The following is a 14,128-nucleotide window of genomic DNA, read 5'->3' as shown; positions in this document are numbered from 1 at the left end:
TTCCACAAATGTTTTAGCTCATCCACAAGGGGCCTTAAAAAGACATCCATATCCTTTCCGGGTGCATTTGGGCCAGGAATCAACAATGTCAACATCTTATAAGGATCCTTAGTGCATAACCACGGAGGTAAATTGTAGGCCGTTAAAACCACCGGTCACATACTGTATGAGAGGCTCATGTTTCCGAAAGGATTGAAACCATCAGCGGCCAACCCCAAGCGAACATTTCTCGGCTCACGTGAAAACTCAGGATACTTTTCATCTACTTCCTTCCATTCAATACCATCGACTGGATGACGCATTAAATCCTCATAATTTGAACGTCCATGCTAGTGCCACGTCATATCTTTAGCTGTGTGACGAGAACCGTACAGACGCTTCAACCGATCTGTTAACGGGAAAGAATGCAGTACTTTCCACGGGACTTGTTTAGTACCCTTTGTCTTTTTTTTCTTCCAACGGGATGTTTTACATACAGGACACGTTTGTAGATCAGCGTTCTCCTTCCAAAACAAAGCACAATCGTACTTGCAGACATGAATTGTTTCGTAACCCAATCCAAGTTTACTCATGAGCTTCTTCGACTCATAATGAGAAGAAGGTAACTTCACATCCGGAAATGCATCTTTCAATAGACTTAAGACAACATCCATATACTCATTAGACCACTTGTATAGCACTTTTAAATGCATCAATTTCACTAAGAAATTTAAAGATGAATACTTAGTGCAGCCCGGATACAATCCCACCTGGAGCTCAGAAAGTAGATCCTTAAATTCAGTGTACTGTGTATCTTCTAGATCCACATATGTCTCATCTAACATTCCATGGTCATCATTAATCCCAGCAACGTCTTCTACGACTGCAAACATCTCGTCTACTGGTTGATTAACTATTGGGTCTACACCTGACACCGCTTCTACTTCACCATGGTGAATCCATGTTCTATACAATGGATCAAAACCAAATCGATGTATATGCTCTCTCACAGTTTCTACTGGATGCATTTCATGGTTTCTACATTTCATACAAGGACAGCTGATATGGCCAATTGAAGTTGCATAATTTTTGGCGACCTCAATAAAAGCAGATAACCCATTCCAATATTCATCCTACAATCGGTTCCTCAAATAAGTCTAACTTTTATCAATCAACATTTCAACTATAAACAACAACAGACATAACAATTTATTAATGTGTTTAATTAATTTTAATTTTACTCTTAATTAACACAATTAAGTTTTATTAATTAAAGTGTGTTAATGAACTTATTAAAATTCTGGTTTTCTAACTAAATTTCGGCAGCATAACGACTTATTTTTCATATAATCTAAAAATTAAAACCTGCAGAAAAACAACTTTAAAAGATTTCGGCACACCATAGCTGCAAGATGTGCCACCCAGAACAAGAATCATAAACATATACTAAATTTCAACAATATAACAAAATCATAATTCAAATATTGTCATCATAATCGCGAATTCATACATCTACTACAATTTTAAACTAAATAAATATAAAAAACATACAAAGTTCAAACCCACTAAACGAGGGCTGAAAATAGAAGGATTACGTCGGAGGAACCGTGCAAACAAGGACGAAGGCGAAAAATCAAACGCCTCTCAAACGCCTACAACAAATTAAAACATCAAACATAATTTTCAAACACCAAAATTAACATTTTATTAACATCTAGAGTATCATATAGACACAATGAGAGTTTAAAAAAATATTATGGGCTTGATCCATTTGTATAAAAAAAAAGGGCTACAGTAAAAAAAATGCAAAAAAGAATGAATACTTTACTTTTTTATAGTTTTAAATTTGATACACAAACAAATTAATTGCTTATTCATAAAAAGTTGTGCATTAAGATTATTATTAAATGCTCTCATATGTCTCTCACATTGATATTCAATGAGAGTTTAATCTCAACAGAATTGTTACTAATTAATGAGTCATATGTTGATCTATATGATGCATATAAATAGAAAATATTGATCAATAAAGTTAAATTTAAATTAACGAATATGTAAATTTAAGCAATCACTCAAAAATATACGAAGATAATTATCTAAAGTCCAGTCTAATTTGACGGAGCTGAATAATTTATGAAAGGCTATGACTACAAATTCTAGAAAAAAAAAATGATATGCTCTTCATGCTCGAATCTAGTTCTAAGTATAATGCTTAGAAAATGATTTTAAGTTCTAAGTATAATCTAGTTCTAATAACAAGTTATTGTGAATGCAATTCGGAGCAGGGCAGCGGGAGCGGGGCAGCAGTGCGGCGGCGGCGGCAGGAAAGGGAAAGAAGAGAGAGAGAGAGAAAGAACGGAAGAGAGACAAGGGGAGAGAGGGAAGGGGAGGGCGACGGCGGCGGAAGGAGAGGGGAAGAAGAGAGATCCGCTCAGAAGAGAGAGAGAGAAAGAAGGGGAGAGAGAGAGAGAGAAGGGGAGGCTGGCGGTGGCGGCGACGGGAAGAGGAGGCAGAGAGAGAAATATTGCAGGAGAGAGAGAGAGATTTGCAATAGAGAGAGAGCGTCGGGAGAAAATGAAGAAGAAGAAGATGGGTATATTAGGTCAGAGTTATTTGCGACAACATATTCGTCGCAAATAAATTTAAAATGTCGTCGCTAATACTAGAATATTTGCGACGATATTGTCGTCGCAAATTAATATAAATGTCGTCGCAAATACTAAAAATATTTGTGACGATATTTTCTCGCCGTAAATATTTTAAAGTCGTCGCAACTAATGATTTTTTTCCGTGCCTACTTTATCGTCAAATCAGATTATTTACGACGACATCGTAAATAAGGTAAAACTATTTGCGACGATAAATGTCGTCGCAAATAGTGACGACTTGTTGTCGCAAAAAAATGGATTACCTTGGCGCCAAAAATCCGCACCAATGAAATTTGCGCGCCAATATTATTTACGATGATATTGAAGTTATTAGCGACGACATGGTTATTTTATTTAACGGTAGGTATTTATGACGACATGTCGTCGCAAATAGAGCATTTTTTGCGACGACATTTGTCGTCGCAAATGGGCTTAATTGTTGTAGTGATAATTGTTAGGGCCCTTAACAATTAAAATGCTTGAAGGCAGCACATAATTTATAGAGAGTGTTATTTAATTGTGGGTTACTGATGAGTTTTATGTTATTGGTTTTATTTTTTTATTTGTGTGCATTGTCTTATCGTTGCATTTATTGTGCTTGTTTAGTTCTAACCTACAAATTACTCCCCATAAAAAAGGATTATTAGCGTTGATACTTGAACTTTAAGTAAGGTAACATTTTTGTCCATAAACTTTTAATTTTGATATATAAGTTCCTGAATTTTTTTATTTTTTTTGACAATTTTGGTCTTTAAAATTGAAATTAACGAACGATTTCTGAAATTTAACGTACATAATTGCATCTTTGTTGCATGATAATTGAAAATTTTACAAATTGTACTAAATGCAAAATATTAGTTTTCTACAAGTTTTAATACTAACAAATAGAAAATTTTCCATATAAAGCAATTGTTTCTGTAAAATCTTAAGTTCTCATGCAATGGAGACATCATTATTTTTGTTAATTTCAAAATTTATTCGTCAATTTTAGTGTTAAGTACCAAAACTATAAATAAAACAAAAATTTAGAGACTAATATGTCAAAATTGAAGGTTTGTGAACTAAAACGTCAGTATGCTCAAAATTTAAGAACTAATGGCTAATTGCTTTTAATTTTTTTAAAGAATGATCCTTGTAAAGGAAATTGTTTATGTGATTTCAGGCTTGGCTTAATAATAATATCAAACCTCCGCCATGTTGAATTTTTGAGTTTGAATCTTACCTGAAACACTCCCATATTTTCTTTTTCTAATTATATTTTTTACATGCAAACTATATACCTTATTGGAGCTTTTATTTGTGCTTTACTTGGTGTATATATACACTGAAACATCAGTTCGTCAAATTCAATGTCTCTTGAGCAAATGCTCTGGGATGTGAAGGTGTCGTGAATTTTGCTTGTTTTAAGGAATCAGATGAGGAAATGAAAGTTTGAGAGTTTCTCATAATTAAGTTATATGTTGTCGAATTTTTCATATTATGCTAATTCTAGATGTGTTCAAGTTCAAATTTTCGTCTCATCAGCTGAGAAAGGCATTTGTCGAAGCTGTAGAATCTATGGGGTTTGCTCGCCAAGAGATTTTGGGTCCAGATAAATGTGAGGCTTACAGAAATGGTGAGCTGCGCTTTCAGATGCAATGTGGTGAGAATAGATTAATGATTTATTCAAATTCCGTTGTTTAGTTGAGCATTTGAATTAATATTGGAATCACAATGTTGGTTAATCTTGAAATAGAACATAATATATAGTATAAGTTTTTATCTTATTCATTAATATTGAGATGGTGAAAAAGGATATTTAAAGTAAATTTTATAACACTAGAAGGGGGAATTTAGGAAGAGAAAATTTTAATTATTTTAGTTTTGAAATGAAATTGTCATTCAACTTGTTCATTTCAGGAATTGTTATTTAACCACTTGATGGAATTGCAATTCAATAAGAATATTCGTTCCAAAGTCTTTTTGTCTAACCAAGAATTTTCATTTCATTGTAACGGTCATTTCATCAAACCAAACGTACCCTTAGAGTGCATCAATATGAATTTTTACTTTTTACTCTTAATTATTACCATTTTGATTAATATAGTTATTTGACTAAAAGAGATATTAATCGAAAATAAAAGGTAAAAATCTAGGTACATACATTCTAAGAGTTATTTTTCTCATTTTTCTTTATAATACATATACGTATACATATATATTTTATATATATTGTTTTGAGCTATAGGATTTGTTGGGTTATTGACTCTTTTCCTGAACCTCACATTCGTTATGGACTAAACATTTTATTTTCTATAAGCTCATAAATAAGAGCTCCATATTGTAATGATTAAATGAATATATATATATATATAAATATCAATTAATATGAACTAAATACTAAAATTTGATATATACTATATTTAGTGTGTCCAATTTACTAAAAATAAACATATGAGTGACATCAAAAAAATATAAAATGGTTATCTCGTAGTAAAAAATCGTAGCTAGCTTAGTGTCGCTTTTGAACACTTCAAGAATCCGGTCAAAACTACTGTCTTTTTACTTAGTACAAAAGCATTTACTCTCAAAGCTTCAATCATAGTTACCTCCAAAGGCTAAGGGCATGTTTGGTTCAACAACTTAAACTATGAATATTTGAATACATTTACTTAGAATTGTAAAATCTGAATTGTGGTGATTCAAACTGTTGTTTGGATATGCAAATAAATTGTAATTTTAATTGGGAATAAAATTCGAACTGTGTTTGGATAAAGTGTTGAGAACTGTCATTAGAGTTTTATAACAAATCTTATAAAATCTCATTATAAATGACATTAAAAAATATACAATATGGGTGGTGATTTGTTCATCTCTTTATAATGAACACATTAAAAAAATCATCTGAAGCAAAATTAAAATGAAGAAATTATGACATTTTTAAGATTGAAATTAAAGAGAGAGAAAAAGTAAAATCTGGAACTATTTGACTGTTGACCAATTTGGATTGTTAGAATATTAGGGTAGGAGATGAATTCTAAACTCAACAATTTAAGTTGTCTTTAAACCATTGTTAATGGTTTGAATTGTCTTTAAATTTTTTTCTTGTAAATATCAATTTAAATTATGAACTAAGATTTAAATCCTAAATTATTGTTTGAGTTGTTAAAACAAATATGGGCTAAGCCTTTGAACACCACACGTGGTTTGTATCTCGCAGCTACTATCAACAAAAGGCCAACCGCATCTGCTTCTAACTCAGTCCAAAGAAAAAGATTAAAGGCTTGTTCTTTTGGAGTTTAACTTGAGTATAATTCTTCAGTTGAATTTGAGTTATAATTTGAGTTGAACTTGTAACTTGAGTTTGTGTTTGGTTGTGTACATTTGAGTTATGGTTTGAGATAAGAATCTTTTTGAGTTTTTGTTTGAGTGAGTCAAAACTTGAATTTGTATTTATTCGTCTTTCGTTGTCAACGCATAGAAAAAAATCATCTCAATCAGAATTAAAACGAACAAATTATAGCATTTTTTAGAATAGAAAAAAATACTGTTCATTAATTTGAGTTCAAGTTTCTGAACTCGAGTTGAAGGAGAAACTTGAACTCAAGTTTTAGTCCTAAACTTGAGTTTGAACTCGAGTTTAAACTCAAATTTAAACTTAAAAGAACATGAACTTAAATAAAGTTATAACACGAGTTGTCTTTTTTTGAGTTTTTTACTCAAAAGAACAATCCCTAAATCACTTTCAAGACTTCACATCTTTAAAAGTTTTTATTATTATTAAAAAAAAGTACAAGATCTACCTCCTTGATAAGTCGTTGGTATTTAAATACCATACGATGTTATGTCCCAACAAACACATTCAACCACCCATCACAATATTTATATTGATATAATGGTGAATCTTAAAGGTCTTAATGTTGGTGTTGTAATATATATGAGAAAAATAATATACTTTTGAATTATATTGAAAATTTAAAATGAAAAATAAAAACATACATTTACAAAAAAAAAAAAAAAAACACGGAGATTTTTGGGAAAAACAAGTTTTCTTAAAAACGTTTTCAGTTAAAAGGATAGATGAGGTAAAAAAGAAACAAAAAAAAAAAAAAAAACACGGAGATTTTTGGGAAAAACAAGTTTTCTTAAAAACGTTTTCAGTTAAAAGGATAGATGAGGTAAAAAAGAAACAAAAAAAGAAAAAAAAAAACAAAGTGGGGAAGATCGAAGTTAAATAAATTATGGTACAAATCTCAACTATGTGGAGTTTTAATTAATTGAACTGAAAGAGCAGACGAAGGAAAGGGCACTTTGTATAAATAGATTAAGTAAAAAGAATTTTAAAGTAAATAAACCACTAAAAAATTAAATTGGGTAAGTAGTCCAACTTCCACATCAGCATTCCACGTCATCAATTATGGTTTTAGGGTTTTATTTCTCCTCCTCCTCTTCCATTTCGCGCCATTTTCTTCTCCCAGCAGCCTTCCATTTCTTCTCTCTTCTTCTCAAGACATCGTCGTCGCATAACCTCATTAACATTATTATCTTGCCCATTCAACATTTTTTTTCCGTCCAAAACGAAGTTTGAAGAAGAGCTACTAAGTAAGCCTTTCTTTTTCTATATCTCTCATGGTGTTTTTCGTAGTTGTTCATATGTTTTTAAGATGAGAATGTAGTAAAAAAATGTTTAAAATCCATTCAAATAGTAATTTTTCATGGTAAAAGACCAGTTTACATTGTCTGATATGATGAAGATATGCTGGGTTTAGAAAAAAAAAGGTCAGTTCTTGGTCTGTTCTTGGTTTGTGCTTGGTATGTTCTTATAATATGGTCGGTTCGTGGTCTGTTCTTGGTCTGTTCTTATAATATGGTCGGTTTGTGGTCTGTTCTTGGTATGTTCTTGGTCTGTTCGGTCGGTTATGGTCTGTTTTGGTCTGTTCAGTCGGTTCTGGTGTGTTCTGGTCTGTTCTTGGTCTGGTGGTCGGTTCTTATTCTGTTCTTGGTCTGTTCAGACGGTTAATGGTCTGTTCTTGGTCTGGAGGTCGGTTCTTGGTCTGTTCGGTCGGTTAATGGACTGTTCTTGGTCTGGAGGTCGGTTCTTTGTCTGTTCTTGGTCTGTTCGGTCGGTTAATAGTCTGTTCTTCGTCTGTTCTTGGTTTGTTCTTATTAATTATGGTATGTTCTTGGTCTGTTCTCATTTTATGGTATGTTCTTAGTCTGTTCGTGGGATATTTGATTTGCTTTAATGACATATTATTATGTTGATTAAATTTTTACAGTTTTAAAACCTAAATAATGCCTCAGTGGAGAATTTTTTTTGACATTGGAGGAAAATGAAAGTTGTTGGGTGTGGCATACAGACTGTAATTTAATTGGCATATATATGGATGAGAAGGATACTCTCAAAACTTTCGTTGATAAGATTTGTAGAAAATGTGGAATTGATGGACAAAAACATTCTTTGCAGTTATCGTGGGTACCGAATTTGAAACAGAAATCGTTGCCCGTTGTAATAAAAGACAATGATGATTTGTTATTCTTCAGGGATATAGCCCACGAGGTACCGCTACACGTGATAGTGGATGAGAAGTTTATGAATCCAGAAGAACATATTGATTTTGTCAAAATTAGGAGAAATCCTTTGCATGACGATTTTTTTTATCGTGATTTTATAGGTATTGTAGCTCCAGATGAGTTTTCGACTCGGAATAATATTCCACCACAGTCGCAACCACAACCAGAGTCACAGGCACAGCTAGAGCCACAACCACTTGCCATATTAAATGAAGTAGAAGTTACTGGTCCTTTAGTTTGTATCGACCAGACTGAGTTTAGATCATCTCATGGATCTACCTTCAGTGACGGATCTAGTTTAGAAGTTGGTCAGTGCTTTACAAGTAAGAATGATTTGAAGGAAAAGCTGCATTTAATAGCTTTGAAGGGGAAGTTTGAATCTCATGGATCTACCTTCAGTGACGGATCTAGGTTTTTTCTTTTTTTACCAATTTTTTTTCTCTTTTATAAATTACAATGGTTATTAATACCCAAAAAGTCAAAAAATATGTAAAAAAAATGTATGTTTTTAATGTTTTATTAGAGTTTGTTTATGGTCTGTTCTTGGTCTGTTCGTTCAGTTCTGGTCTGTTCTTGGTCTGCTCTTGGTCTGGTGGTCTGTTCTTGGTCTGTTTGGTCGGTTCTGGTCTGTTCTTGGTCAATTCTTGGTCTTTTTGGTCGGTTAATGGTATGTTCTTAGTTATTTTAACGTTATTTAACTTATTCTGTGAATCGGAGGCATGGCACTGCCCCTCTTTTTGGACCCAAGGCCCGGCCCGACATGCCACCCCCGCGTGCGCGCCAGTGCCCCCCCGCGCACGCGCCCATGCCACCCCGCGCGTGCGCGCCAGTGCCCCCCAACCCCTACTGTGCACTAGTGCCCCCCGATTTTACCCGATTTTACAATGAAACATGCGTTTTGCCATCTTCGGGACGAGGTTGTTGTTTTCCAAAAAAGGAAAAAGTCATTGTGTAAAAATTTAGGCAGTATTTCCCCATAAATATAAGCTTCCCCAAAGCCAAAATAACATGTACAATGATAATAAGTATAAATGCATTGCAATGCCAATAATAAAAACATTACAACACCAATAATGTTGTGTATACATTTTACAACAAGAAAAACAACCAACATTTCATATACTACTACTCACGGGCCTCTTAAGCTTGTACTCGCTCTAAATTCTGACCGCAAGTTCCAACCGGTAAATTTCTACTTGTTCTTCAGCGAGGTCTTCTAACGGGATTCTGCGGACAAGATTCGATAAATTTGTATGTGTAAAGTCCGCAGTCACCTGATCTAAGGTTGTGGACCAACCACTTGGGACGAACGATTGGCCACGCACAGTCAAGTTTATCGCCCAGATGGTTAAATAAACCTGTGTACTTTAAGAACTTGGGCATCATGACAGAGATTGGCTCCACGTGATTTTGCATATGTTGATCTCTGTACATCATAACAGCTGATTCATACACCTTTATGTTGAATTCAGATAAATCAACATAAAGCGCAACCTAATGCTTCCTCTTAATGTTAGGAGGCATAGTGAAGCCCTGCGCTCCATCCCATTTATGGCCAATTATGCGCTTTTTTCCACAAACATATTCATCTAGGTCGTTGTCAAATGTATAAGTTGCCAAGTTCTTTTTGTTGGTGATGAATCACCCTCTCAATTTTTGGCAAAATACATCATCTAGGACGATAATATCGTTATTGAACTGCCCTTCGGGTGTCCGTGATCTTCTCATAGATAGAAGACTCCAACCTCGTCAATTTGCTGTAAGTCATAAAAAATAAATTCAGTATAATGATAATGGTATAAAAAATAAGACTATAAATTTAGAAAACATGTTGTGATTACTTACATCATTGAACAGCCATTCACCTGGCTTCAAGATGATCCGAAAGAAGTCCTTCTGCCAATCTCCAAAACCGCACTCAATCAGCTCAGAGTCTGTACTAGTATCAGCGAACCACTTGTTGAAGGCCTCGACAACATCTTTAAAGGTCCACATCTTCTTCCTCACGTTATGCAGGGGATCTGTGTAAGGCAACTCAAAATACTTGCTGGGTCTTTTAAGTCGCTTTTCATTCTTGGATTCAGACTCTGGCTCTGAATGAACATGTTGCTCAAGTTGTTCCTCAGGCTCTGGCTAAACCTATGGCTCAAGTTGTTCCTCAGGCTCTGGCTAAACCTATGGCTCAAGTTGTTCCTCAGGCTCTAGCTGAACCTGTGGCTCAAGTTCTTCCTCAGGCTCTAGCTGAACCTGTGGCTCAAGTTCTTCTTCAGGCTCTGGCTGAACCTGTAGCTCAAGTTCTTCCTCAGGCACTGGCTGTGGCTGTAATTGTTGTTTTGCTAGACATGCTATATTGTCCTTAATTTCTCAAACAGATTGGTCTAGCGAGTCTAACCTCTTGTTGATGGCTTCAAAATGTCTACCATTGTACACTACCATCCTGTGATAGAGTATGTGAAGTGTGTAATCAATAGACATACCATCCTACGGACGAGGTTGTTGTTGTTGTTGTATTTGTTGTTGTTGTTGTTGTTGTTGTTGTTGTTGGGAAAGTTGCTGTTGTTGTTGGGGAAGTAGTTGTAGACGAGCCAATTGTTTGGGAGGCTTCGGTTGCTGGACACAGACCATTCTTGCACCAGAGTCCAAAAATGATGCAAGCTGGTCAATCTCAGGATCTTCTTGGTTGGCATAAGACAGATACAATCTCATGCACATACTATTCATTTCCTCCTCAGTAGGATAAAGAATTGGTACGGTCATTCCCTGTATATTAAAAGAACATACATTCAATGATTATTTAGGTGGAAACATATTGTAAAAAAAACAAATATGCATATTTTGTAAAAAAATACCTATAAAAACATTGTATTTAAACTCTTACCTCGCCACTTTGCATGAGGTCGTCTATCTGTCTAACCTCGACCAATGAAACCCGGCGTGCCTCCCATTTGAGGATTATGGGAAGACGTCCATCAACCATCTTTGCAAACGTGGCGCCGATGGTTGGAAATGTTTCGAATGCCTAAACCTGCGTTAAACCAATTTTTTTAAGTCTAGTAAAATAAAAAACAAGGTATTATTTACTATAAGGCCATGAAAAATTATACATATAACTGTATGACATACCTGGAAGGTCCAAGAAAACCCGCATATTGAGTAGGTTTCCTTGATGCTCTTATTACGTCCTTTCCAAACACATTTCTGGAATTTCTCTTTCAAGTTCTTCTTCAAAGCCCGCAGAGTGCATTCAAAAGACACCCTGCCCTATGGATAGCTGTTGAAGAATTCTAAATCATTTTCACACATCGAAATAAAATGTCCGAATGCAGATTCCTTGAAAATTAACATTTCCGTTTCGGGGTCTAGATTCTGCCTTATTACCTCTAGGGCCTCGATCTTTGACTTCATAGTAACTTTTACTGGGAAGTACTCCCGCATAGGATCCATGATCATCCTTAGATGTCTAATCCCAGGAAGTTCATCTGTTTTGTACTTCGAGAGGTCATACTGAAAAAAAAGAAAAAACACATCGGTCAGAACCAACCAAGACGACAGAACTGACTAGAATAGACCAAGAAACCAAACAAGAACCGACTGAACCGACCATGACCCGACAGAACCGACCACAAAACCCGACAGGAACCGACCAAGAACCGACCCAAACCGACCCCGGAACCGACCAACAACTGACCAAGAACCGACCTTCACCTAGAGCCGACCAAAATCCACCAGAACCGACCAACTCGATAAGAACCGACTAAGAACCTACTTAAAACCGACCTAGAACCGACTGCGAACAAACCAGAACTAAAACCGACTATGAACAGACCAATGTTGCTTATATTAAGTTTTTGTTCTTGTAAAAACATATAAGAAAAAGTAAAATAAGAATATTACCTGAGCAGATTCCGTTGCCTCGTCGACAAGTGTTCGGGAAATGGCCATTTTAGTTTGGGAAGAAGAGCTGTTTTGTGATACCATTTCAGTCTAAAAGTCACCGGTTTTTAGTCGGATTTTGGTGAGGAGGTGGTCGATTTTTGTGGTCGGGTTTTTGGTGAGTGGTCGGGATTGGTTTTTGGTCGGTTTTAGTGGGAAGGAAGGTCGGTTTTTGGTGAACGGTCGGTTTTTGGTGAGGTGGTCGGTCGGCCAACGAGAGAGATCGGAGAGAGTGGATCGGCCGGTGAGAGAACTTCGGTGAGAGAGAGAGAAACATGTGAGAGGAAAGCCGGCGGTCGGTGATGGTCGGTCGTGAGGTTGGTGACTGATCGGAGAGAAAAGCCGGCGGTCGGTGAGAGGAGATCGGAGAGAAAAACCGACGAGAGGGTCGGTCGTTCGTGAGGAGAGCTCAGTCGGGGGGAGATAGGGTCGAGCGGTCAGTTTTGTGAGGAGAGAGTTTTTGAAAATGACCCATACACTTGGACTAATAAGACCCATTTTTTGCCACGTAAGATACACGTCATGATTTTTTTGTTATAAAAAAAAATTGATCTACTTTCTCAATTTGTGTTTTGCTCCGGTCTCTTTTATCAAATTTTCTCCGAAGGAAAGAGCAAGTTGGTAATGGTAGAGACTGGAGCGAAGAGGAAGCGAATGGGCAAGAGAGAAGGAGAAGCTGTTTTCCCCAAAACGACATCAAATTGGCCTGCGATCAAACCAAAACAAAATCTCCACATCACTCGCCTCAAAGACACCGATCTTTTCATAGTATGAATCTCATCCATTATCTCAAAATTTCCATATTTCTTTCTCTATTTTTTAAATTTTGTTTACTTGCATATTATACCCAAAATCGTGTTTTTTTCTTTTTCTTTTTCTTTTTCTTTTTTTTTGGTATGGGCTTTAGTATATATACACCGAAAAATCAGTTGTTCAAATTTATTATTCTGATCATTTTTAGAAACATAATTTGGTTGAATTTAGTTTCTCAGAATTTAATAATATGTTGCTGAATTTTTCCATGTTATAATAATTGTTAGTTAAAGATGTTCAGGTTGAAAATTTTCTTTCATCAGCTGAATCAAAAGCATTCGTGAACGCTGCAGAATCTCTTGGTTTTGCTCACCAAGGGAGTTTGGGGCCAGCAAAAGGCGAGGCTTACAGAGATAATGATCGAATCTCAGTGAACGACCCTGTTCTTGCGGATGCAATATGGGCTTCTGGTCTTAGCCAATTGTTTTCTGATATTAAAATTCGTGGGAAATCTGCTTTTGGCTTGAATCCCAATATCCGATTCTACAGGTATTACATCGGATTAGGAAGATTTACACTATGGATTTTATGATTGACCCTTCGTGAAATTTTGCTCCTTTTTACCATTATGTAATTGTTGTTACGGATTAAGCGCACTAATCCTTTATTAACGAGAGCAATAATATACAAGATAGACAAATACGCAAAATTTATAGCGGTTTATTATTAATTTGACAGTTACATTAATTAAGAAAAAAATGTGACTGGGTTAGCGGCAAAAACTAACTTGGTTACAAACTAAAGTTGGCATAGTTGCATTATGGATCAGAATATGTGTTTTCAGAGTAAGCCTTCTAGTGGTTTTTTTTGTCAGATATTCAAAAAAACTTTAGCAAGGTAGTGATTCAGATAGCATTTGATTGTTATAAATTTTGTTACAGTCTGATCATTGTAGTTCAATGAAACATGGCTAGCCAAGTACTCCTTATGATCCTCAAGAGCAAAGAAAGTATTTGATTGCATGCGAGTTATAAATTACAAAATATTTTATTCTCACGTCACGAGTAGTTGTAAAATATATAGATGATTCTGAAATACTAAAACATTAAGGTTGCGTTTGGTATAAGGGTTCTAGAACCGGAGTTCATAATTCTGGTTCCAACCTTTGTTTGTTTGCAAAAAATAAAAAAATGGCTCTTGAAAGTCAGTAATTGGTTTGGATGGTTTTGATTCAAAGTTTGGACCATGATGTGATCGTTTTA

General features: G+C 35.4%; 1 protein-coding gene across 2 annotated transcripts; it reads left to right on the top strand.

Annotated features, from left to right (window-relative positions):
- Window positions 1-12,701: 12,701 nt before the first annotated feature.
- On the top strand, window positions 12,702-13,567 carry LOC21410892. Of its 2 annotated transcripts, none has more exons than XR_002903460.1 (2): window positions 12,702-12,881; window positions 13,160-13,567. XR_002903460.1 is itself a non-coding variant. In XM_024174828.1 (2 exons), exons 1-2 carry the CDS (start codon window positions 12,738-12,740, stop codon window positions 13,456-13,458), a joined length of 435 nt encoding a protein of 144 aa, XP_024030596.1. In that variant the 5' UTR covers window positions 12,702-12,737; the 3' UTR covers window positions 13,459-13,567. The 2 variants fall into 2 exon arrangements, 1 of the variants encoding a protein (XP_024030596.1); XM_024174828.1 differs by having other exon boundaries at window positions 13,168-13,567.
- Window positions 13,568-14,128: the final 561 nt, after the last annotated feature.

Source organism: Morus notabilis, unplaced genomic scaffold, assembly GCF_000414095.1.
Source record: "Morus notabilis unplaced genomic scaffold, ASM41409v2 Scaffold1208, whole genome shotgun sequence".
NCBI classification, from domain to species: Eukaryota; Viridiplantae; Streptophyta; class Magnoliopsida; order Rosales; family Moraceae; genus Morus; species Morus notabilis.
Note: the sequence above shows the minus strand (reverse complement) of the source record. Positions and strands in the feature narration are given on the sequence as shown.